Source organism: Heptranchias perlo, chromosome 4 (genome assembly GCF_035084215.1).
Source record: "Heptranchias perlo isolate sHepPer1 chromosome 4, sHepPer1.hap1, whole genome shotgun sequence".
Classification (NCBI taxonomy): domain Eukaryota; kingdom Metazoa; phylum Chordata; class Chondrichthyes; order Hexanchiformes; family Hexanchidae; genus Heptranchias; species Heptranchias perlo.
The window spans coordinates 57,631,899-57,653,191 of record NC_090328.1 but is presented as its reverse complement, the minus strand read 5'-3'; the positions used below and the strand labels follow the sequence as shown (position 1 = coordinate 57,653,191).

Below are 21,293 nucleotides of genomic sequence, written 5' to 3'. Positions count from 1 at the left end.
CCACCCTCTCCCATTATTCCATCCCCTGACACCCCCCCCCACCTCCACCACCGTGTCTAAATTTCAGTTAGAATTATATTTATGTTACTCCCTGAGAAATTTAAGGCTCTCTTTCCCCTGGTTATTTTTTGATCTATGTTTTCAAATTACTGCATGCTGGTTTTATTTTAAGAGCAATCTAGCTTTAAATCCTGCGTGCTTAACCCTTCAGTGCTTCCATTGTCCCTCCCGAAACAGGGCATGGTGCGGGCCCATTTACAGTCCCACCTGAAAATTGCTGCAGGCGGGCCAGGGGCATCCAGGGGCTTGTCAAGGATCCCCCAGATTTTCCTCTGCCAGCCGCTGGATTTTCCGGCAAGAAATGGACGGGCAGCAGTTGAAAATTGGCCCCAATATCTCTGATACTCTGAAAAACATGACAGTCTGTCAGACACCCCTGTGCACATCCTTAGCCTTTCTCTTCCTACCACTTCTACGTGGTGCATCTCCTGTGGCTCCAGCAGAGATAGTGGCAAGTTGTTAATATTCATGCCCTGACTGATTAGATGCTTTCGGCCTACGCATTCTGGGTTTCGGTGCCCGTGAGGGCCCCTCCAAAGACTGCTCCACCTGCACCTTGTGTGGCGTCCCCACTTCCATGTCCCCTTTCGTCATCATCCCTCTCCTGGGCCAGGCCCACATCGCTCCTACCACCCTGCTGGACAGCAGTTTGGAGGACATGTGTGATGCCTTGGAAGGCCACTTCTAAAGTATCTGTCAGCCTGTTTAAGGTGGCAGAATGTTGTTCACCGTGAGTCCGAACGGCCATTGTCAGGGCATGAATGGGCTCATTTGTGAGCCATGCTTGAAGCTCAGCAGAAGTTAGCCTTGTCTCCATCGCATACATTCCTGCGCTTACCTGCAACATTGTCTCAGAGAGTTGCGCAGTTCCTGTGACAGTATCTCAGAGATTCCCTCCCGTACCTGTGCCACCATTCCACTCATGCAGGAGTTGGACTTCTCTATCCTCAGCACTATTGTGGAGAGTGTGTGTGGCACCTGTTCCAGTACCTCGCAAATGTGCTCCTGTCCCTCGATCATTCTCCTTTTAAAGGATGGCCCCCGGGATTCAGCTTCTGTGTCCAGCTGAGCAGAGCCTGGACAGGAGTGCTTCCACCAACGTGGACTCTCCACAGCTGCCCTGCCACCACTGTCTGCTCGTGCTCACATGTGGTGACTCACCAGGTGCCAACCCAACTAACTGAGGACTAGGACCCACCGAAGTGAGAGTATCTGTGCTGATAGATGGCTCGCTAAGATGTGACGGTGCACCCTCAGAGGCCTGGAGCTCCTCTGAGGAATCGCCCTCTGCTGTCACTGCGGTCATTCAATGGCCTGTAAGAGAACAGAAACCAATATTAAGCATCATCACAGATGTGTCATGTTGCGATGAGCATACTGATGTGTTCAACATGTCAAGCCATGTTAACATCAATTCATGTTGTGTGTGATGAATGCTAAAGTTGTGTCACCAGATGTTTGTGGGGTGCCAGTCTCGGTGTCCCCGACGGACAGGCACTCGAGGGTGCGGCTGATCTGCAGGGCCTCCTCCTCCACCTCTGTGAGGACCACTATTTGTTGTGGCCCCCCTCCAGTCCTCACTCTCTCACATGCATTCTGAGGTCTCCTCCTAGAAGGGGAGAAAGTACAGACTTGTGAGTGAGTGATGGTGACGTGGTCAGCCAATAAGTGCATTGCTTTGGGTGAGGCTGACCATGAAAGAGGTGCATCAGAGTGTGAGTATCAGACAGAGACATCACATTGGATGAGAATTGGGGTGAGTGGTAGTGGTGGGGTCACAAATGGGGAAGTGAGGAAGTGCTCAGGAAGTGCAAGTAAGTTGAGGATGAGCCTTAAGTGAGTGTGAGGAGTGATGTGATGGAGTAGTCTTGGCAGTGCAGAATGATGGTGGTGGTGGTGGGGGGTGCTTTGATGTGGAAGTTGGAATGCAGGAGAATCAATAAGTGTACTCACTTTTGCTGACCTAGTTAGGTCATTGAAAAGCTTCCTGCACTGGATCCAGGTGCGGGAGATATTGCTCCTGCTGGTGACCTCCTCTGCCACCTCGAGCCAGGCCTTCTTGCTGGCAGAAGCTGGGCACTTTCTCCCACTGGCCGGGTAAAACAGTTCCCTGCTCCTCCTCACCCTGGCCAGTAGCACCGGAAGTGAGGCATCATTAAATCTTGGAGCAGCCTTGTCCCTGTGCTGCTCCACTGTGTCATTTTGGTCTTTGCTCCAGCAAAAGCCATTGGAACAATGGCCCTTTCAAGGTAGACGCTCCAGCTGACAGCCTGTCATGTGGGTGCTCAGTCCGCCCACTGTGCAGCTTTCGGACGGCAAACCTAGAATCCACGTTAAGGGTCACCAATTAACTCGCGATCACGTGGGGAACGGTAAGATTTTATTATCCGGGTTTGCTGCGCCCCCATTGACCCCTCCCCCCTGCTGCCGACCCGCAGCCATTTGAAAATCGAGCCCTCTGTACCTGCTTTACTGTTATTAACCTGAGTAAGATACACTACCACCTCTGTTACTAGCCCGAACAGCAGCAACATTTTCAAAGCAAACACCTAGACAGATAGTCCTGATGTTATCATATTTGGATGGAATTCAGCCAGATTCCCCCACCCTTCAATTACAGGTTTGTTTTATTTAAACGATTCCTGCAGCAGTTTGATATTATTCCTGTTGTCTTTAATGTGCAATTAGTATGGCCAAATGTTTGAACTGACAATATTCTGGACTTCTCCCTGCAACTCCTGTAATAAAAATACCTGTGGTTTAAAGAAAGATTTAAAATGGACAGCCATAGTTGAATAGACATAACATACTTATGGGTGTAGTATAGCAGGTAATAGAGAGGAGTTGTTTAGTTGAAACTGTGGTTCCGTCCTTCATTCTCTTTGATTCTTCTAGCACGGAGAACATGAATACGTTATGGCTAAAACAAACTACTGTAGTTAAGTAAATACATACAAAGCCATCAAATTAATCTCTGCCTAGAGCAACTGCTCAAAAATGAAAGCAGTGTAATCTAAAAATGAGTCTCAGGTTTGCTAGAGCTATTTTGTCTCCAGTCAACCTATTTATCCTGAACTGAAAACCAATAAGTTTTGTCAGAAAACGCAGCCATTAATTTCATTGATGGATTTGCATTTTTTCCTTTCTGTCCCTCCTCTTCTCTAAAATAAACTCTTGTTTTTCACAGGTATGACCAAGACAGTGGTCACGACAGTGGGAGTGAAGATATTGCTTTGGAACACTCCCAACCGTTTACCTTTGTTACCATAGGGATGAGGAAGTTCTTCATTCCAAAAGGCCCTTCTAGTTCATCCACTGAATCTTGCAACCGCTCTCTGCCTGTGCCCAATCGGATTGGTGTTTGCCTGGACTATGACAAAGGGAAAGTGAGTTTCTACAATGCAGATAATATGCAATGTCTGTACGAAAGACGGGTGGAATGTTCTGGAACGATGTATCCTGCCTTTGGGCTAATGGGAGGTGGGGCAGTACATCTGGATGAATTAATTACAATGAAAGATTTCATCTACAAAATCTAGTTTCTTTCTTGATTGTTGGGATGCTTTTTTCCATATATTTAAAAACAGCAAAAAAACCACCAGTTTGGTTCCCCTATTCATAGCACTTTATGGCATGCATTTCTTGAAGAACCTCTGTATATGGTTCCACCTGTGGATGGTTCTCGGTGCAGTTTTGTGCAATACACAGCCACTGATTAGATGATAGAAAGTGGTAGTGGACAGTTACTGCTCTCCGAAACCTTCCTTTTATCCTCCTTCACCTCTGCTTCACTTTGATTTTGGTTCAAATGGGATTGTTTAAAACTTGATGGAAATGCACCTTTTCAAAGGAAGTAAGAATACAGCTGAAACGTGTTAATTATTTTGTTAAGATATGTAGCAGCAACCGATTGCATTTGGCTTATTTAAAGTTTTCAAAGTAAAAACATAAACCAGCTGGTATGTGTTGTGTTGTTTTTGACTGTTTTGGGTTTGAGAATCCCACATTGCATCACTACCAGATCGGAGTAAAAGAAGCTGCAAAGTCACCAATCAAAAATACGGTCATGCTCATTCTGAAAACTGCAGTCTCATTCGTTGGCGATCCTTTGAGCAGCTCCTTTTTGAATACCTTCATTATGTCAAAAGGCTGTAATATACATTAGATTCAATTGTGAATATTCATACCAATTTATTCAACATTTACGAATGCATTTTAAAAGAATGCATTTATGATTTCGCCAGAATTACCAATCAGAAGAACTATTCTTACTATGATTCAGACGTCACTGACACACAGAGACTGGAGGAACTCTTCACCCACCATACTATCCCTGCCCAACTTGGTAAAGTCCGGATTCTGTCTGGTGCTGTTGCATACTGTAATGAGCCTGCTTAGGTTGTTCTGTACTCAGCCTGTCTGGGAACATAGGGAGCCTGCATGCTATTTTGCAATATGGAGTCTGCTTGTCGTGTTTCTAATAATAAAGTGTCCTCAAATATTAGCCAGAAGCAGTGAAGCACTGAAAATTGTTCACACAGGTACAACAACGATGGTTAGTAGGCTGACGTGACTCACTGCTACTTTACAATTGAAGCCTCTTGGGATTGAGGTGGCCCTCATCTCATGAGAGGTGAGACCTGAGGTAGATCTGACACAGGGTGTATCTCTTGTGCTGCTGCATGGGCAACCTGCACCTTCCATTCTTTCAGCCACATGTGCAAGTATTGTAGGGGGCTGGCTAGAGGACCCCTATGTACTTCCATTTTGAAAGACAGGACCATCAAGCCACTAGTACTGGGCATTGCCTTTGCATGACCACTGATCTGCAAAAAAGCAGACCTACTGGTATCGACGAGATCAGTGAAGCCCATGTTATGCTTGTCCGCAACCAAGCCCCAATCCTAAGAGGACCACAAGAGCCAGCCCTTCCAACCTGGCATCCTAGGCTCTATAGCAGCAGGCTGAGTCTCCAGGGAAGAAGCACAAAATGTCCTTTAGAACCTCTGTGGTGGGAGCCTCTACTGCAGATTGCCCTGGAACTGTCATATGGACTACAGTGCAGCAAAACTATCCGGTACTGCACATACAGGTAGTAGCCTCCTACATTCAACCTGCTAGCTCCAGCACACTGTCTGACATGCTCTCCAGGGCATGCACATGCATTTAATTCTCTGCAACTATCCTTTGAAAAGCAATGAGATCTGGATTTCAGCCAAAGGGCAAGATATCTGAACCCTCCAGTCAGCAAAGTCTTCCCTTTCATCTTCCACCACCAGTTGCTCCTGCTCACTTGTGCTCTGTCTTTCACGCAGTACACTCCCCTCTGGCTCACTCTAATTTCCCCAGGATGGGTACTTTGAGCTGGTGCTTGGTGAGTGATAACACATGCTTTGAAGTGCTGATAGGGCTGAATACACAGGTGCCTGGTTCTGTTTCCTCTGGCATTTCTAGAGGAGGCAAAGAGGAGGAAGGGCTAAAATAGATTGCTGAAGGGCAGCGTTCACAGGTCACATTCAGTTGGAGTGACACGAGGCTTTATGATATAACTTGCAGACAATTACAATGTTACATAATTTTACAATTTTACATAAGAACATAAGAAATAGGAGCAGGAGTAAGCCATACAGCCTCCCAAGCCTGCTCCACCATTCAATAAGATCATGGCTGATCATCAACCTCAACTCCATTTTCCTGCCTGATCCCCATATCACTTGATTCCCCAAGTCCAAAGATCTATCTATCTCAGCCTTCAATATACTCGGTTATAGTCCAACAGCTTTATTTGAAATCACAAGCTTTCGGAGCTTTCCTCCTTCATCGTGACGAAGGAGGAAAGCTCCAAAAGCTTGTGATTTCAAATAAAGCTGATGGACTATAACCTGGTGTTGTAAGACTCCTTACATTTGTCCACTCCAGTCCATCACCGGCATCTCCACATCATCTTCAATATACTCAAGGACTCAGCATCCACAGCCCTCTGGGGTAGAGAATTCTAAATATTCACAACCCTCTGAGTGAAGAAATTCCTCCTCATCTCAGTCTTAAATGGCCGACCCCTTATCCTGCAACTATGCCCTCTAGTTCTAGACTCTCCATTTTATGGGTTATGTGCTAGATATTTTCTTGAGTTTAACATCACTGGTTACTCTTGTAAACAGACCTTGCATTCCCCACGATCCAGAGTACATCTTTATTGCCCAATATCTAGTTAAATAATTTTGTGACCTGATGATTGTAACATAATACCTTTGTTGTATATACTAGCTACCGTAATCTAGCATGCAGATTGAAAAGCACTCCAGTGAGGCAAACTAGTTTATTTTACATAAAGCACATGAATGAACAGAATACAGTTTCCATAGTGAAATACATCAATCCCCTATTGCTCATTCCATGGAAAACAGTAAGAATCCACCTCTATGCTGTTTCAGGCAAGTACACGCTTTCAAGCTAGCTAAGCTCAAACTGACTGGTACTGTATTTAAATTACAAGCAGCATGTGTTCGCACAACCAGTCGATGAGATCTCTCTGCTACCTAAGTCCATGTGTGGACAAAAGGCTTTTCTCATTGAACTAGCGCACAATGGGTATTCCACCCACATTGACATCTATGTTGATGACCGGATATGCTTGTCAATAATGTGACCATTAATGGACCCCTGGGGTAGTCCCATTGTCTTAAAGCTACAGTAACATGCAAAAATAAATAATCTAATGACCCACCTCCCTAGTGACCCCCCCCCCCGCCCCCCCCAACAAGGAATCATCCTGACGTGAAATGCGAGGAATAATACTCAAAGACTTCCATTATTTTCTCATTAACATTCTGAATTACCGTGGCAATAGTCTGGATTTCCTATCTGTTGGATGTGGGAGTTAACTCCTTATAAGACTAAACTAATGTTATAGGAGTTTCACAGCATAAATTAAAACAAAACTCGCACAGGTGAAAGTACAAAATGTTACATTAAGATCAGAAGGAGGAGAATCAGATCATCATCACAAACCTGCAGCTGGCACCTATCCTCTTACTTCCCCATCTCCAACATCCTCTATTGCCATCCTGCCCAGCATTTGGAGAGCTTTCTACTACAGAGAGGGCCTGTCACCTGTTGCACTTTTCTCTCTAGTTTTAAGGGCCGTCTTCGCCTTGATAAAGAATGCAAAAAGTGAGACCTTTGGTTACCATGACATGTAATAAAACCCTGGTGTCAGCAGATGGATTATAATCGGAGCAATGAAAGATGCAGGCACTGATCCCATGTATTGCTTTAGCAAGGTGATGATATATATTTCTGTGCCAATTTGGTCTATGGAAATACAATTTGCCAGTGATACTACCTGAAAATAAATCTGAGTACAACATTATTTTGCTTAAGAGCTAATACAATGTAAACACATGCAGTAACGCTATTTGAATCATGAAAGATGATTGGCTGAAAGTCCTCCTCCATGATCACTATATAGACCCTGTGGGATCTGCAGCACTTTCTCATAAAAATTCTGAGACTTTGACCTGTTCTGCATCACATTTTATAGATTATTTTGATATTTCTAAGTGGTTCTGTTTAATTTAATATTTAAAATCCAATGAAGCAGTCTTATAACAAAGCCATTTCATCAGTAATATAAGTCATCTAGATTTTTCCCCTGTAATGTCCTCATCCCCGGTTTAATAATGGGGCCTAAACTGTAGAGAAATGAAAGTGACAAATCTCGCTGAATTATGGGGCACAGTGTCAGAATTAATTAATTAATGAGCCTATGAGGCAATAGAAGCTGTGAGGATTTACTGATTTGTGTCACTGTAAATTATATTTTATTACTAGTCTACTACTGCCAAACATTATTGCCAATGTGATCGTGATTTGCAGTCTAGCATTATTTAGCAACATACTGGACATTAGTAAGGCCACACTTGGAATACTGTGTACAGTTCTGGTCACCCTATTATAGAAAGGATATTATTAAACTAGAAAGAGTGCAGAAAAGATTTACTAGGATGCTACCGGGACTTGATGGTTTGACTTATAGGGAGAGGTTGGATAGACTGAGACTTTTTTCCCTGGAGAGTAGGAGGTTTAGGGGTGATCTTATAGAAGTCTATAAAATAATGAGGGGCATAGATAAGGTAGATAGTCAAAATCTTTTCCCAAAGGTAGGGGAGTCTATAACGAGGGGGCATAGATTTAAGGTGAGAGGGGAGAGATACAAAAGGGTCCAGAGGGGCAATTTTTTCACTCAAAGGGTGGTGAGTGTCTGGAACGAGCTGCCAGAGGCAGTAGTAGAGGCGGGTACAATTTTGTCTTTTAAAAAGCATTTGGACAGTTACATGGGTAAGATGGGTATAGAGGGATATGGGCCAAGTGCAGGCAATTGGGACTAGCTTAGTGGTATAAACTGGGCGAAATGGACATGTTGGGCCGAAGGGCCTGTTTCCATGTTGTAAACTTCTATGATTCTATGATTCTATATTATTGCAGAGATAGATGTCAGCCTGGATTAATGACAATGCCGGGTGTCCTTAAAGCCCCATTAAAGTAGTGCGAATGAAATTAGAAAGAGTAATTGACATTTCCTTGCTTCTGCCTTGCACCACCATTACCATGGCTTCAGAGGGGTGTGACAGTTGGCACAATGCTAGCACTCATGTTTTTTTCAGAAAATAAAACTAGTTAGCTTCTGACCCCAAAGGGGATGAGATCATGAAAGCTTTGCTCCATTTTAGATCCTTTTATTGAGGGAGGGAGAAGGAAATGGCCTTTTGAGTTTGCCAACATGTGAGGTCATTCCTCGCCAGCACTTATGCAATGCCTTGCTGTGGAAGTGTGTCAAAATCCAGTTTAAGTGAGATCGTTAGTATTATTGGATAGGACTAACCTCCATTTGGCACCACTGAATAAACATCATGATGTTCTGAACAGCACATAGAATTATTGTCAGCATGGCGCAAATAAGATCATTCTTTCAGAGATTTTGTTTTTAGTGGTTTTGAATTAGTTGAAGAAAAAAATTAAAAATAAACTACGAATACAGTGCTGGATTGTATAAAATGTGCATGGGAGAAAATGGAAAACTTAAACCTGTTATTTAAAGCGGTACAGAAGTTTTTAGAAGGTTAACATTTAGATTACTGGCAGATCCAGGGAAATTCTTGTCTCACAGAAGAATGCCATTGAAACAATTGCTAATATTACAGTTCTAAAGCTACTCAAATGACAGGAGTAGCTTTACTACTGGAATATACTGAAAGCTGCTAAAATATGCAGAGTTAGTGATGAAGTGCAAAGAATGAGTCAGAGGTGCATGTGATGGAGGTGCAGTGCTGGGAATATGGATGGGCAGTTTCATAAAAAGACTGAGGATGAGAAGAACAAAAACTAGTGGCATGATAAAGAAGATAGAGTGTGCAGTGGAGAAGGCATCAGGCTGAGTTGCTAACCGACACATGAGAAAAGGGTGTCAAAGCAAGAGTGAATTAGGAGAAGATATTGAGGATGTTTCATGACACTTCCACTAGCCGGTCCCCCAAGTTGAGTGGGAGTGCTGTGGAAATCAAAACTACTCTGGTGCCTAGCAACACCTGAGTTATGACTTGATGGGGAGCAGCAGATTTGTTCTTTTTTTGACTATTGTGTAGATAGAGTAATGTTAACCCTAAACTACTAATTAACAAACTAAAACACAATGCAAACATTCTTGCCCTGCCGTTAGTTTTCCCATTCACTATCCTATATTTATTTTTTCAATTTTAATTTTGTTTTTTATTCCAGCTAATCTAACATGACATTTCCTTTCTAACCCTAAAACCTTTTATTTACCTTCTTCTTTCCCCTGACTCCCACTTCCCATTGTGGAGGTTGATGTAACTGGGTTTTCATTGGCTGAAAACAAATCGCAAAGGATATATGTTTTACCAATTGAAAGCCAAGGATGATAGATGCCACCAGGTCAACATTTGACATGTTTTTATGAAGGGGGCTCTAATGACAAGTAGAATCAGCATTGACCCTTGGAATCCAACGCTGGCCAGACGATTAAACCTCTGCACTGGAAGGATAAAATCAGTGGTATGTTATGTAATAGCTTAAATTTGATTTTACTGATTTCTGAAGAATTTATAGCCATAGCTTGAAGCAATGAACATACTCACAGTTGTAATACTAAAACAAATGCTTATCGTTAAAGGTCACCGCAAGGTGGAAATAGGACCATTAAATCTGTCACTGAGGGAGAAATCAGCTGGAGCTGCCACTTCTTATCATTATCCAGTAACCCCTACTAGAAAGTTATGGGGTGTGACGGGTATATGGAAACTGCCTTTGTAATATTGTCCTACTGTAATTACACCATTCATGGAACAATTCCTGCAGATTGGAGGGTGATAAATATAACCCCACTATTTAAAAAAGGAGGGAGAGAGAAAACAGGGAACTACAGACTGGTTAGCCTAACATCAGTAGTAGGGAAAATGCTAGAGTCTATTATAAAGGATGTGATAACAGGACACTTAGAAAATATCAATGGGATTAGACAAAGTCAACATGGATTTATGAAAGGGAAATCATGTTTGACAAATCTTCTGGAGTTTTCTGAGGATGTAACTGGTAGAATAGATAACGGAGAACCAATGTATGTAGTTTATTTGGATTTTCAGGAGGCCTTTGATAAAGTCCCACCTAAGAGGTTAGTGTGCAAAATTAAAGCAGATGGGATTGGGGGTAATATACTGGCATGGATTGAAAATTGGTTAACAGACAGGAAACAGAGGGTACAATAAATGGGTCTTTTTCAGGGTGGCAGGCGGTGACTAGTGAGGTACTAGTTGCGCCCCAGCTATTCACAATATATATCAATGATTTGGATGAGGGAACCAAATGTAATATTTCCAAGTTTGCTGACAACACAAAACTAGGTGGGATTGTGAGTTGTGAGGAGGATGCAAAGAGGCTCCAAGGCGATTTAGACAAGTTGAGTGAGTGGGCAAATATATGGCAGATGCAGTATAATGTGGATAAATGTGAAGTTGTCCACTTTGGAGGAAAAACAGAAAGGCAGAGTATTATTTAAATGGTGATAGATTGGGGAATATTGATGTACAAAGGGAGCTGGTTGTCCTTGTACACCAGTCACTGAAAGCAAACATGCAAGTGCAGCAAGCAGTTAGGAAGGCAAATGGTATGTTGGTCTTCATTGCAAGAGGATTTGAATATAGGAGCAAGGATGTCTTACTGCAGTTATACGGGGCCTTGGTGAGACCACACCTAGAGTATTGTGTGCAGTTTTGGTCTCCTTACCTAAGAAAGGATATACTTGCCATAGAGAGAGTGCAGCGAAGGTTCACCACACTGATCCCTGGGATGGCAGGACTGTCGTATGAGGAGAGATTGGGTCGACTCGAGTTTAGAAGAATGAGAGAGGATCTCGTTGAAACATATAAAATTCTGACAGGGCTAGACAGACTGGATGCAGAGAGGATGTTTCCCCTGGCTGGGGGGTCCAGAACGAGGGGTCACAGTCTCAGGATATGGGGTAGGACATTTAGGACTGAGAAGAGGAGAAATTTCTTCACTCAGAGGGTGGTGAACCTGTGGAATTCTCTACCACAGAAGGCTTGGAGGCCAAGTCACTGAATATATTTAAGAAGGAGCTAGATAGATTTCTAGACACAAAAGACATCAATGGGTATGGGGAGAGAGCGGGAATATGGTATTGAGATAGAGGGTCAGCCATGGTCATATTGAATGGCAGAGCAGGCTCAAAGGGCCGAATGGCCTACTCCTGCTCCTATTTTCAATATTTCTATGTTTCATTCGGTCAGTGATGAACTTCAGAGCCTCAATTCTGCCTCTCCCAGCTGCTCAGCCTATATTGAAGAGAAACTCCAATGTGTCAACCAACTCGACTTCTCTGTTTCCCAAATTGTTGTAAGTTTTTCAAAAGTATTATATAACAATAAATAAGGTCAGAATGTATGACTTTAAAGTGGGAACTGAGTTACTTCTGTACACCCTGGTCCAATTATTCCCTGCCCTCTAACTGCCTTTCCCCTGAATACTAAACTAACTTATTTTGTAAAATACACAGTATGTGTTCCAATGATATATAATATATATATAATCAGGTCAAGCAGGCTGGCCAGTGCTGGAATAATTGGTCCGAGGTGGGGGAGGAGAGGGGGGAATGAGAGAGATAGAAGGGGAGGGAGAGAGGGGAAAAAAGAGAGGGGAGAGACAGGAAGAGGAGGAGGGGGAGTTGGGGAAGGTGGATGGGGAAGCAAACAGGGAAAGGGAGAGGGCAGGAGGAGGGGATGAAGGAAAAGGAGCAATAGAAGATAATTAAGGGGTATGTGGCACTGGGCCAGGACCCATTTCTTCACAGCAGGGGATGGGGAGTTGAGGTGGACAGGAGAGGGAAAGGGAATGGGAGGAGATGAGAGGACGAGGATGGGGACAAGGAGTGGATGGGGAAGGGTTGGCTGGTTCGAGGCCAGGACCATTTTCCTCTCAGTGGGAGCGAGAGCTGCAGTGGGCGAGGACCTAATTTTATCTCTGGAGTGGGGGGGAACCATGTTTTTCTTTTCACGTGGATAAGGGAATGTTACTGGTAATTTTTCAGCTCGGGGTTGGGGCTTGTGCTGAGTTACTGATGGGTGAGGGGCTGGAAGAGGCATAAAGGTGGCGTGCGGCCCAGGAACACAGGGAAAAAATAAGGTTCTTAATTTTTCACAGTTCCAATTATTGAAGACAGTGGCAATATCGACTTACAAGTAATTACAATTAGTCCATACACAAAAATATGCTTTTACTGTCAGAGTGTGTCTTTCTGCTTTGCAAGAATAACTCTCACATGAAAGAAACTTTGATACCACCCACAGGGAGTTAAAATTCCCCCTTTCAATTCTGTTTTTTCCTGCTTTTTTTGCATTTCTTTACATGACAACAATAATTATCCACATGTCAAGAACTAAAGCAAATCCTGATGTGAAGCCCGAAGTGTGTTATTTTAGTAAACAAAGAATGTGGCACAGGCCTAATAATTGTGAACCTCTCACTTTGGGATTGATAGCCCATCCCCGCAGTCATACAGTTCACTGCAGATTCGGAATTACACTCAAATAATTAATAATGTGGCTCCTTGGATGAATCTTGTCTCAGCACACCCAAAAGATTATACAATTTAGATCTGGCTCTCTGATTGGAACTGAGAGACAGCTATGATTACATTAAGCCACATCTGAATCCTCTGTCAATATCTGATGGGCATTAACAAGATCAGACACTTTCTGTTCAGCTATTATCCTTTGAATAAAAGGCTGTCAAAGTTTTAAAATAAATGGAGGGTAAAGTGCAATTCTGGAAAAAGCCATTACACCTTAATTTGCTGGAATAGACCAATAAGAGTACATACATGCATAGTATTTTTAGTTGCAATTCAAGTAGCCGTCACTGGAGAAATTCTGCAGGTCACACAAGAGTTAAATCACCGTCAAAGCTGCAGGAAGCCATGGCGATTTTAACCAGAGGGCCTTATTTAAATGCCGCCAGCCACTACTCACCCAGAACTTGACATTTCCCCACCGTTTCTGATATTAACCTGCAGGGTCTTTGCAGGCGAATGAGGCGCCTGCTTAAAGTAGGTGAGGGCCTCATGAATTTATGTAAATCAGGGTCCTATTATGCCAATAAGACCCCACGGTGGTATTTTAACTGGGGCCCAAGCCGTACCTTTCTCGACAGGTTGAAGCAGGTCGGCAGCTGGTGGGAAGGATGAAGAGGCCCATCAGGTAAGTCAAAAATTCATTTGTGGGCCAGGAGTTGCAGGAGCGTTCATTGCATTGACTCATGTGTTGACCTCCCTTCATTCAACTGACACTTGTGCTTTTCCTGGTGCTATATGCCCGTAGGACCATTCTCCTAAAGTGGATCTTTTGCAGCAGGACCTCTAGACCATCAGCATCAAATGAAGCAGTATTTTCCACATGTCTCCACTGTGCCATTGTGAACAATTAGGTAACTTTACTATCCCTATAACTTCCCTTTTGTAGATGCTGCAATCCTTGATAGATTAATCTTCAGATCCCCAGCCAAGGCTGGTGCAGGCCTGGTTCACCAGTCACCTGGTCAAAAAAGGGAGCAAAATGTACATTGGAAAGTTGGATGTAGTCCACCCCCAAACCCATGTTACAGGGATCAGTAAATTGGACAGAATATATATTCAAAGGACATATGCTCCTTATTTAATGCTAGTTATACATCTCATAGATACGGTATATTAATGGAAATTACTACAAGTTATATAAAACATATTTAAGTGCCCCCAAAAAGCAGTAAGAGTGACCATTGTTAATTAATTTAAATGTATTCTTTCTCATTCATAACTGGGAAATCTTTGTAGTATCTAAGCAGTGATATATCTGACATATGATTTTCACTAAAGCAAGCTGTAATATTGTGACGTGTAAGGTAATACGAAGAAGCACACACCAAGCTGTTAGCTTAATGACACGCTCATGAACAACTTTTCAATACATAACCCTATCCTTGACATATGATATTTTCTTTTGGCAAAAGGAGTAGGGCTTCCATTGAACAGCTCCGCTTTGATCACTGCAGATAATTGTTTGAGGTTGGATGTTGTAATGCCTTAGAATCATAGAATCATAGAAGTTACAACATGGAAACAGGCCCTTCGGCCCAACATGTCCATGTCGCCCAGTTTATACCACTAAGCTAGTCCCAATTGCCTGCACTTGGCCCATATCCCTCTATACCCATCTTACCCATGTAACTGTCCAAATGCTTTTTAAAAGACAAAATTGTACCCGCCTCTACTACTGCCTCTGGCAGCTCGTTCCAGACACTCACCACCCTTTGAGTGAAAAAAATTGCCCCTCTGGACCCTTTTGTATCTCTCCCCTCTCACCTTAAATCTGTGCCCCCTCGTTATAGACTCCCCTACCTTTGGGAAAAGATTTTGACTATCGACCTTATCTATGCCCCTCATTATTTTATAGACTTCTATAAGATCACCCCTTAACCTCCTACTCTCCAGGGAAAAAAGTCCCAGTCTGTCTAACCTCTCCCTGTAAGTCCCGGTAGCATCCAAGTAAATCTTTTCTGCACTCTTTCTAGTTTAATAATATCCTTTCTATAATAGGGTGACCAGAACTGTACACAGTACTCCAAGTGTGGCCTCACCAATGCCCTGTACAACTTCAACAAGACATCCCAACTCCTGCATTCAATGTTCTGACCAATGAAACCAAGCATGCTGAATGCCTTCTTCACCACCCTATCCACCTGTGACTCCACTTTCAAGGAGCTATGAATCTGTACTCCCAGATCTCTTTGTTCTATAACTCTCCCCAACGCCCTACCATTAACGGAGTAGGTCCTGGCCCGATTCGATCTACCAAAATGCATCACCTCACATTTATCTAAATTAAACTCCATCTGCCATTCATCGGCCCACTGGCCCAATTTATCAAGATCCCGTTGCAATCCTAGATAACCTTCTTCACTGTCCACAATGCCACCAATCTTGGTGTTATCTGCAAACTTACTAACCATGCCTCCTAAATTCTCATCCAAATCATTAATATAAATAACAAATAACAGCGGACCCAGCACCGATCCCTGAGGCACACCGCTGGACACAGGCATCCAGTTTGAAAAACAACCCTCTACAACCACCCTCTGTCTTCTGTCGTCAAGCCAATATTGTATCCAATTGGCTACCTCACCTTGGATCCCATGAGATTTAACCTTATGTAACAACCTACCATGCGGTACCTTGTCAAATGCTTTGCTGAAGTCCATGTAGACCACGTCTACTGCACAGCCCTCATCTATCTTCTTGGTTACCCCTTCAAAAAACTCAATCAAATTCGTGAAACATGATTTTCCTCTCACAAAACCATGCTGACTGTTCCTAATTAGTCCCTGCCTCTCCAAATGCCTGTAGATTCTGTCCCTCAGAATACCCTCTAACAACTTACCCACTACAGATGTCAGGCTCACTGGTCTGTAGTTCCCAGGCTTTTCCCTGCCGCCCTTCTTAAACAAAGGCACAATATTTGCTACCCTCCAATCTTCAGGCACCTCACCTGTAGCGGTGGATGATTCAAATATCTCTGCTAGGGGACCCGCAATTTCCTCCCTAACCTCCCATAACGTCCTGGGATACATTTCATCAGGTCCCGGAGATTTATCTACCTTGATGCGCGTTAAGACTTCCAGCACCTCCCTCTCTGTAATATGTACACTCCTCAAGACATCACTATTTATTTCCCCAAGTTCCCTAACATCCATGCCTTTCTCAACCGTAAATACCGATGCGAAATATTCATTCAGGATCTCACCCATCTCTTGTGGTTCCGCACATAGATGACCTTGTTGATCCTTAAGAGGCCCTACTCTCTCCCTAGTTACCCTTTTGCCCTTTATGTATTTGTAGAAGCTCTTTGGATTCACCTTTGCCTGATCTGCCAAAGCAAACTCATATCCCCTTTTTGCCCTCCTGATTTCTCTCTTAACTCTACTCCGGCAATCTCTATACTCTTCAAGGGATCCACTTGATCCCAGCTGCCTATGCATGTCATATGCCTCCTTCTTCTTTTTGACTAGTGCCTCAATCTCCCGAGTCATCCAAGGTTCCCTACTTCTACCAGCCTTGCCCTTCACTTTATAAGGAATGTGCTTACCCTGAACCCTGGTTAACACACTTTTGAAAGCCTCCCACTTACCAGACGTCCCTTTGCCTGCCAACAGACTCTCCCAATCAACTTCTGAAAGTTCCTGTCTAATACCATCAAAATTGGCCTTTCCCCAATTTAGAATTTTAACTTTTGGGCCAGACCTATCCTTCTCCATAGCTATCTTAAAACTAATGGAATTATGATCACTGGTCCCAAAGTGATCCCTCACTAACACTTCTGTCACCTGCCCTTCCTTATTTCCCAAGAGGAGGTCAAGTTTTGCCCCCTCTCTCATCGGGCCATCCACATACTGAATGAGAAATTCCTCCTGAATACACTCAACAAATTTCTCTCCATCCAAGCCCCTAATGCTATGGCTGTCCCAGTCAATGTTGGGAAAGTTAAAGTCCCCTACTATTACCACCCTATTTTTCTTGCAGCTGTCTGTAATCTCCTTACATATTTGCTCCTCAATTTCCCATTGACTATTTGGGGGTCTGTAGTACAATCCTATCAAAGTGATCTCTCCCTTCTTATTTTTCAGTTCTACCCATATAGACTCAGTGGGCGAACCCTCGGATATATCCCCTCTCACTACTGCCGTGATGTTCTCCCTAATCAAGAACGCAACTCCCCCTCCTCTCTTACCTCCTGCTCTATCTTTCCTATAGCATCTGTACCCTGGAACATTGAGCTGCCAGTCCTGCCCCTCCCTTAGCCATGTTTCAGTAATAGCTATAACATCCCAGTCCCATGTACCCATCCATGCCCTGAGTTCATCTGCCTTGCCCATCAGACTTCTTGCATTGAAATAAATGCAGTTTAATCTAGACTTCCCTTGGTCTTTGCCCTGCTTTCTCAGACCATCTGTCCGGTCATGTTCTGTACACTCTCCCTTACTGCCTTTTGTTTCTGTCACCACTTTATTTCCCACTGACTTCCTGCATCGGTTCCCATCCCCCTGCCACATTAGTTTAAACCCTCCCCAACAGCACTGGCAAACACTCCCCCTAGGACATTGGTTCCAGTCCTGCCCAGATGCAGACCGTTCAATTTGTACTGGTCCCACCTCCCCCAGAACCGGTTCCAATGGCCCAGGAATTTGAATCCCTCCCTCTTGCACCATCTCTCAAGCCACGTATTCATCTTAGCTATCCTGTCATTCCTACTCTGACTAACCCGTGGCACTGGTAGCAATCCTGAGATTACTACCTTTGAGGTCCTACTCTTTAGTTTAACTCCTAACTCCCTAAATTCAGCTTGTAGGACCTCATCCTGTTTTTTACCTATATCGTTGGTGCCTATATGCACCACGACAACTGGCTGTTCACCCTCCCCCTCCAGAATGTCCTGCAGCCGCTCCGAGACATCCTTGACCCTTGCACCAGGGAGGCAACATACCATCCTGGAGTCTCGGTTGCGTCCGCAGAAACGCCTGTCTATTCCCCTTACAATCGAGTCCCCTATCACTATAGCTCTGCCACTCTTTTTCCTGCCCTCCTGTGCAGCAGAGCCAGCCACGGTGCCATGAACCTGGCCACTGCCACCTTCCCCTGGTGAGCCATCTCCCCCAACAGTATCCAAAACGGTATACCTGTTTTGGAGGGAGATGACCGCAGGGGACCCCTGCACTGCCTTCCTACTCTTCCTCTGTCTGTTGGTCACCCATTCACTATCTCCCTCAGTAATTTTTTCTGCGGTGTGACCAACTCACTGAACGTGCTATCCACGACTTTCTCAGCATCGCGGATGCTCCAAAGTGAATCCATCCGCAGCTCCAGAGCCGTCAAGCGGTCAAACAATAGCTGCAGCTGGACACACTTCCCGCAGGTGAAGGAATCAGGGATACAGGAAGGAGCCCTGAATTCCCACATCCCACAAGAGGAACATGACACGGCCCTGGGATCTCCTGCCATGACTTAACCCTTAAATTAGCTTAAGAACAACTACAATGTCAAGAGAAAAAAAATGGAAAGAAAAACTACTTACCACTCCCTTTAAGGAGTTTACTCCTTTAAATTGTTCTCAATTTAGAGAATGTTAACTACACTAGGGACCTTGATTCACTAAAAAATAAACGCTACTTCCTATAAGACCTGCAGACCTTCCCTTTCCTTTTACTTTAGTTACTGTAGATAAGTAGAAATACTCACCAATCATGCGCCTCCCCTGTGTCGCGTCCCGATCTGATTCCTGACGTCACTTCGAACTCGGTCGCAGCTCCGCTCGGCTCGGCTCCTCTCAGCTGTTCTCAGCGCTCTGAAATCCCGCCTTTTATCGGACGCTCCCTCCGCTCCGCTCGGCTCCTCTCAGCTGTTCTCAGCGCTCTGAAATCCCGCCTTTTATCGGACGCTCCCTCCGCTCCGCTCGGCTCCTCTCAGCTGTTCTCCGCTCTGAAATCCCGCCTTTTATCGGACGCTCCCTCCGCTCGGCTCGGCTCCTCTCAGCTGTTCTCAGCGCTCTGAAGTCCCGCCTTTTATCGGACGCTCCCTCCGCTCGGCTCGGCTCCTCTCAGCTGTTCTCAGCGCTCTGAAATCCCGCCTTTTATCGGACGCTCCCTCCGCTCGGCTCGGCTCCTCTCAGCCTTCTACCCTGTTACAGTGTGGGATGAACTTACTATAGATTGGAATTGTAATTGCCCTAATATTGAAAGCTCAGCCATTCTGTGGAGAGATCTTAGTCTGGTGTAGCCCTCATTCCCCATGGATCTTTTAAAAAATTCATTTTCAGGATATAGGCACTGCTGGCATTTATTGCCCCTCCTTCGTTCCCCTTCTTCTTGAACTGCTGCAATCTGTGTGGTGAAGGTACTACCACAGTGCTGTTAGGTAGGGAGTTCAAAATTTTGACCCAGCGATGATGAAGGAACTGCGATATATATCAGGGCAGTGTGTGACTTAAAGGGGAACATAGAGGTGATAGTGTTCCCATGTGGATCTGGGATCAGCATAACTTGAATAATATGGGCAAGCTCCAGGTATGGAAAAAGCCTGTGATTGGGAGCTCATCCATTGGTGGGTGGGTAATTGAGTATTGCTACAGGATTTTAAATCTCACAGCAGCTTAAAGCGGCAGGCGTTGTGGATGGGACAATTTGTAACAGCAAGCTTTTTCAAAAAATGAATGTCTATAAGGAAGGCGGGATGGGACCATTGAAATTGTCAGAAACTATGGTTCAAGAGGGTATGCTGAATCGGGAATTTGCTCAGAGATGCTCCTGCTCTGCTGCCATAACTTGGTCGGAAGTGCAGCGGGAAATGCGTTTACCCACGTCAATGGGGTTGCCACCTCATTTCCGGTGAAGTAACAACAGTGGAGTGGGAGCAGCTGCGTGGAAATTTTCAGCCCAGGCCTTTTACTAGCCATCCCTCTATTGTTGTCCATCCCTCGAGAAATGGGTGAATTATGGACAGTCTGCTAATAAACAAGTTGCGGTTGCTTCTGGGATATCTGGCATCTACTGGCATGGTTATATGTCAGTGATTACAAACAAACTGGACATTAACAGAATGGAATGACTTCTTGCTAAGAGTCCAATTTCCTTTTTAAAGTCTTCTACAATGTTACAAATTAGCATTTTGTAGGGATAAGGAACCATTTTATGATGCAAGTATTGACATCTGACTTTTACTGCATGTTTTGTGAGGAACATGCTCCTGTGTCATGCAGTAAGAGAGTTTTAGTCCTGTTTATCATGGGATTGATGCCTGTTTGTGTTTTCTAGTTTTGAATTGGGTGGTGAGTTAGATGTTCATTAGTAATATGTACAAGCCTCCTTTAGACTAAGGACTTACCCTGTTGCCCCTTAGATGTGCAACAGATGTTTCTTTGTGACCCCTGGGTGTTTTTGAAAGTAAATTGAGAGAAAGATGCTCTGATCATCTCTAAAGAACTAAAGATTCTCTTCAAGAAAAACAAGGAGAAAATCAATAAACACTTCAGCTCCTCCTGAAATAACCTACTCAAACAGGATTGGAAAAATGGACTCAAAAATCCGGTACCTAAACATTAAAAACTTGAGAAAAATTACAGGCAAGCCCTGGAAAAACAAGAACAAAAAAAAATCAGAAATAATTACATTCAGGAATTTAACAAGCATAAACAGATCAGGACATTTGAGAAACCAGCAGGAAACACCCTCCAGAAAAAAGAACTATTCAATTCTACAGTGAAGAGATTTAAACATATATTTTTATTTTTTTCTAATTTTTTTCTATGTTTTAAACAGTAACTGGCTTTAAATTACAGATCAATGGTAATTAATATACAAGTGTTTCTTTCAGCAGTTGAACTTACTTTGTATCAAAACAATCACTTATATGGTAAAGCCTTTTTTAAACTCATACCTTTGTGTTCATTGTTGCCTAACCATTACTGCCACCTACCTTTCATAGCAATCAAAATTCTGCAGGAATTATGAAGCAAACAGTTAATTTTGGAAATGATCAGACATGTTCTCCACTTAACAGTGCAGGGCCGATTTTTGTGTCAACTCAGCACCCCAGCCTAAGTCGGCAGTGTGGTGTTTGC

General features: G+C 43.8%; 1 protein-coding gene across 2 annotated transcripts in view; it reads left to right on the top strand.

Annotated features, from left to right (window-relative positions):
* trim36 (tripartite motif containing 36) overlaps positions 1-4,017 on the top strand; it is a 96,122-nt gene extending 92,105 nt beyond the window's left edge. For both annotated transcript variants that reach the window (XM_067982972.1, XM_067982971.1), the window contains exon 10: positions 3,248-4,017. In XM_067982972.1, the coding sequence (XP_067839073.1) occupies positions 3,248-3,599 (352 nt within the window). In that variant the 3' untranslated portion in view covers positions 3,600-4,017. The remainder of the gene's footprint in view (positions 1-3,247) is intronic.
* The last annotated feature ends 17,276 nt before the right edge of the window (positions 4,018-21,293 follow it).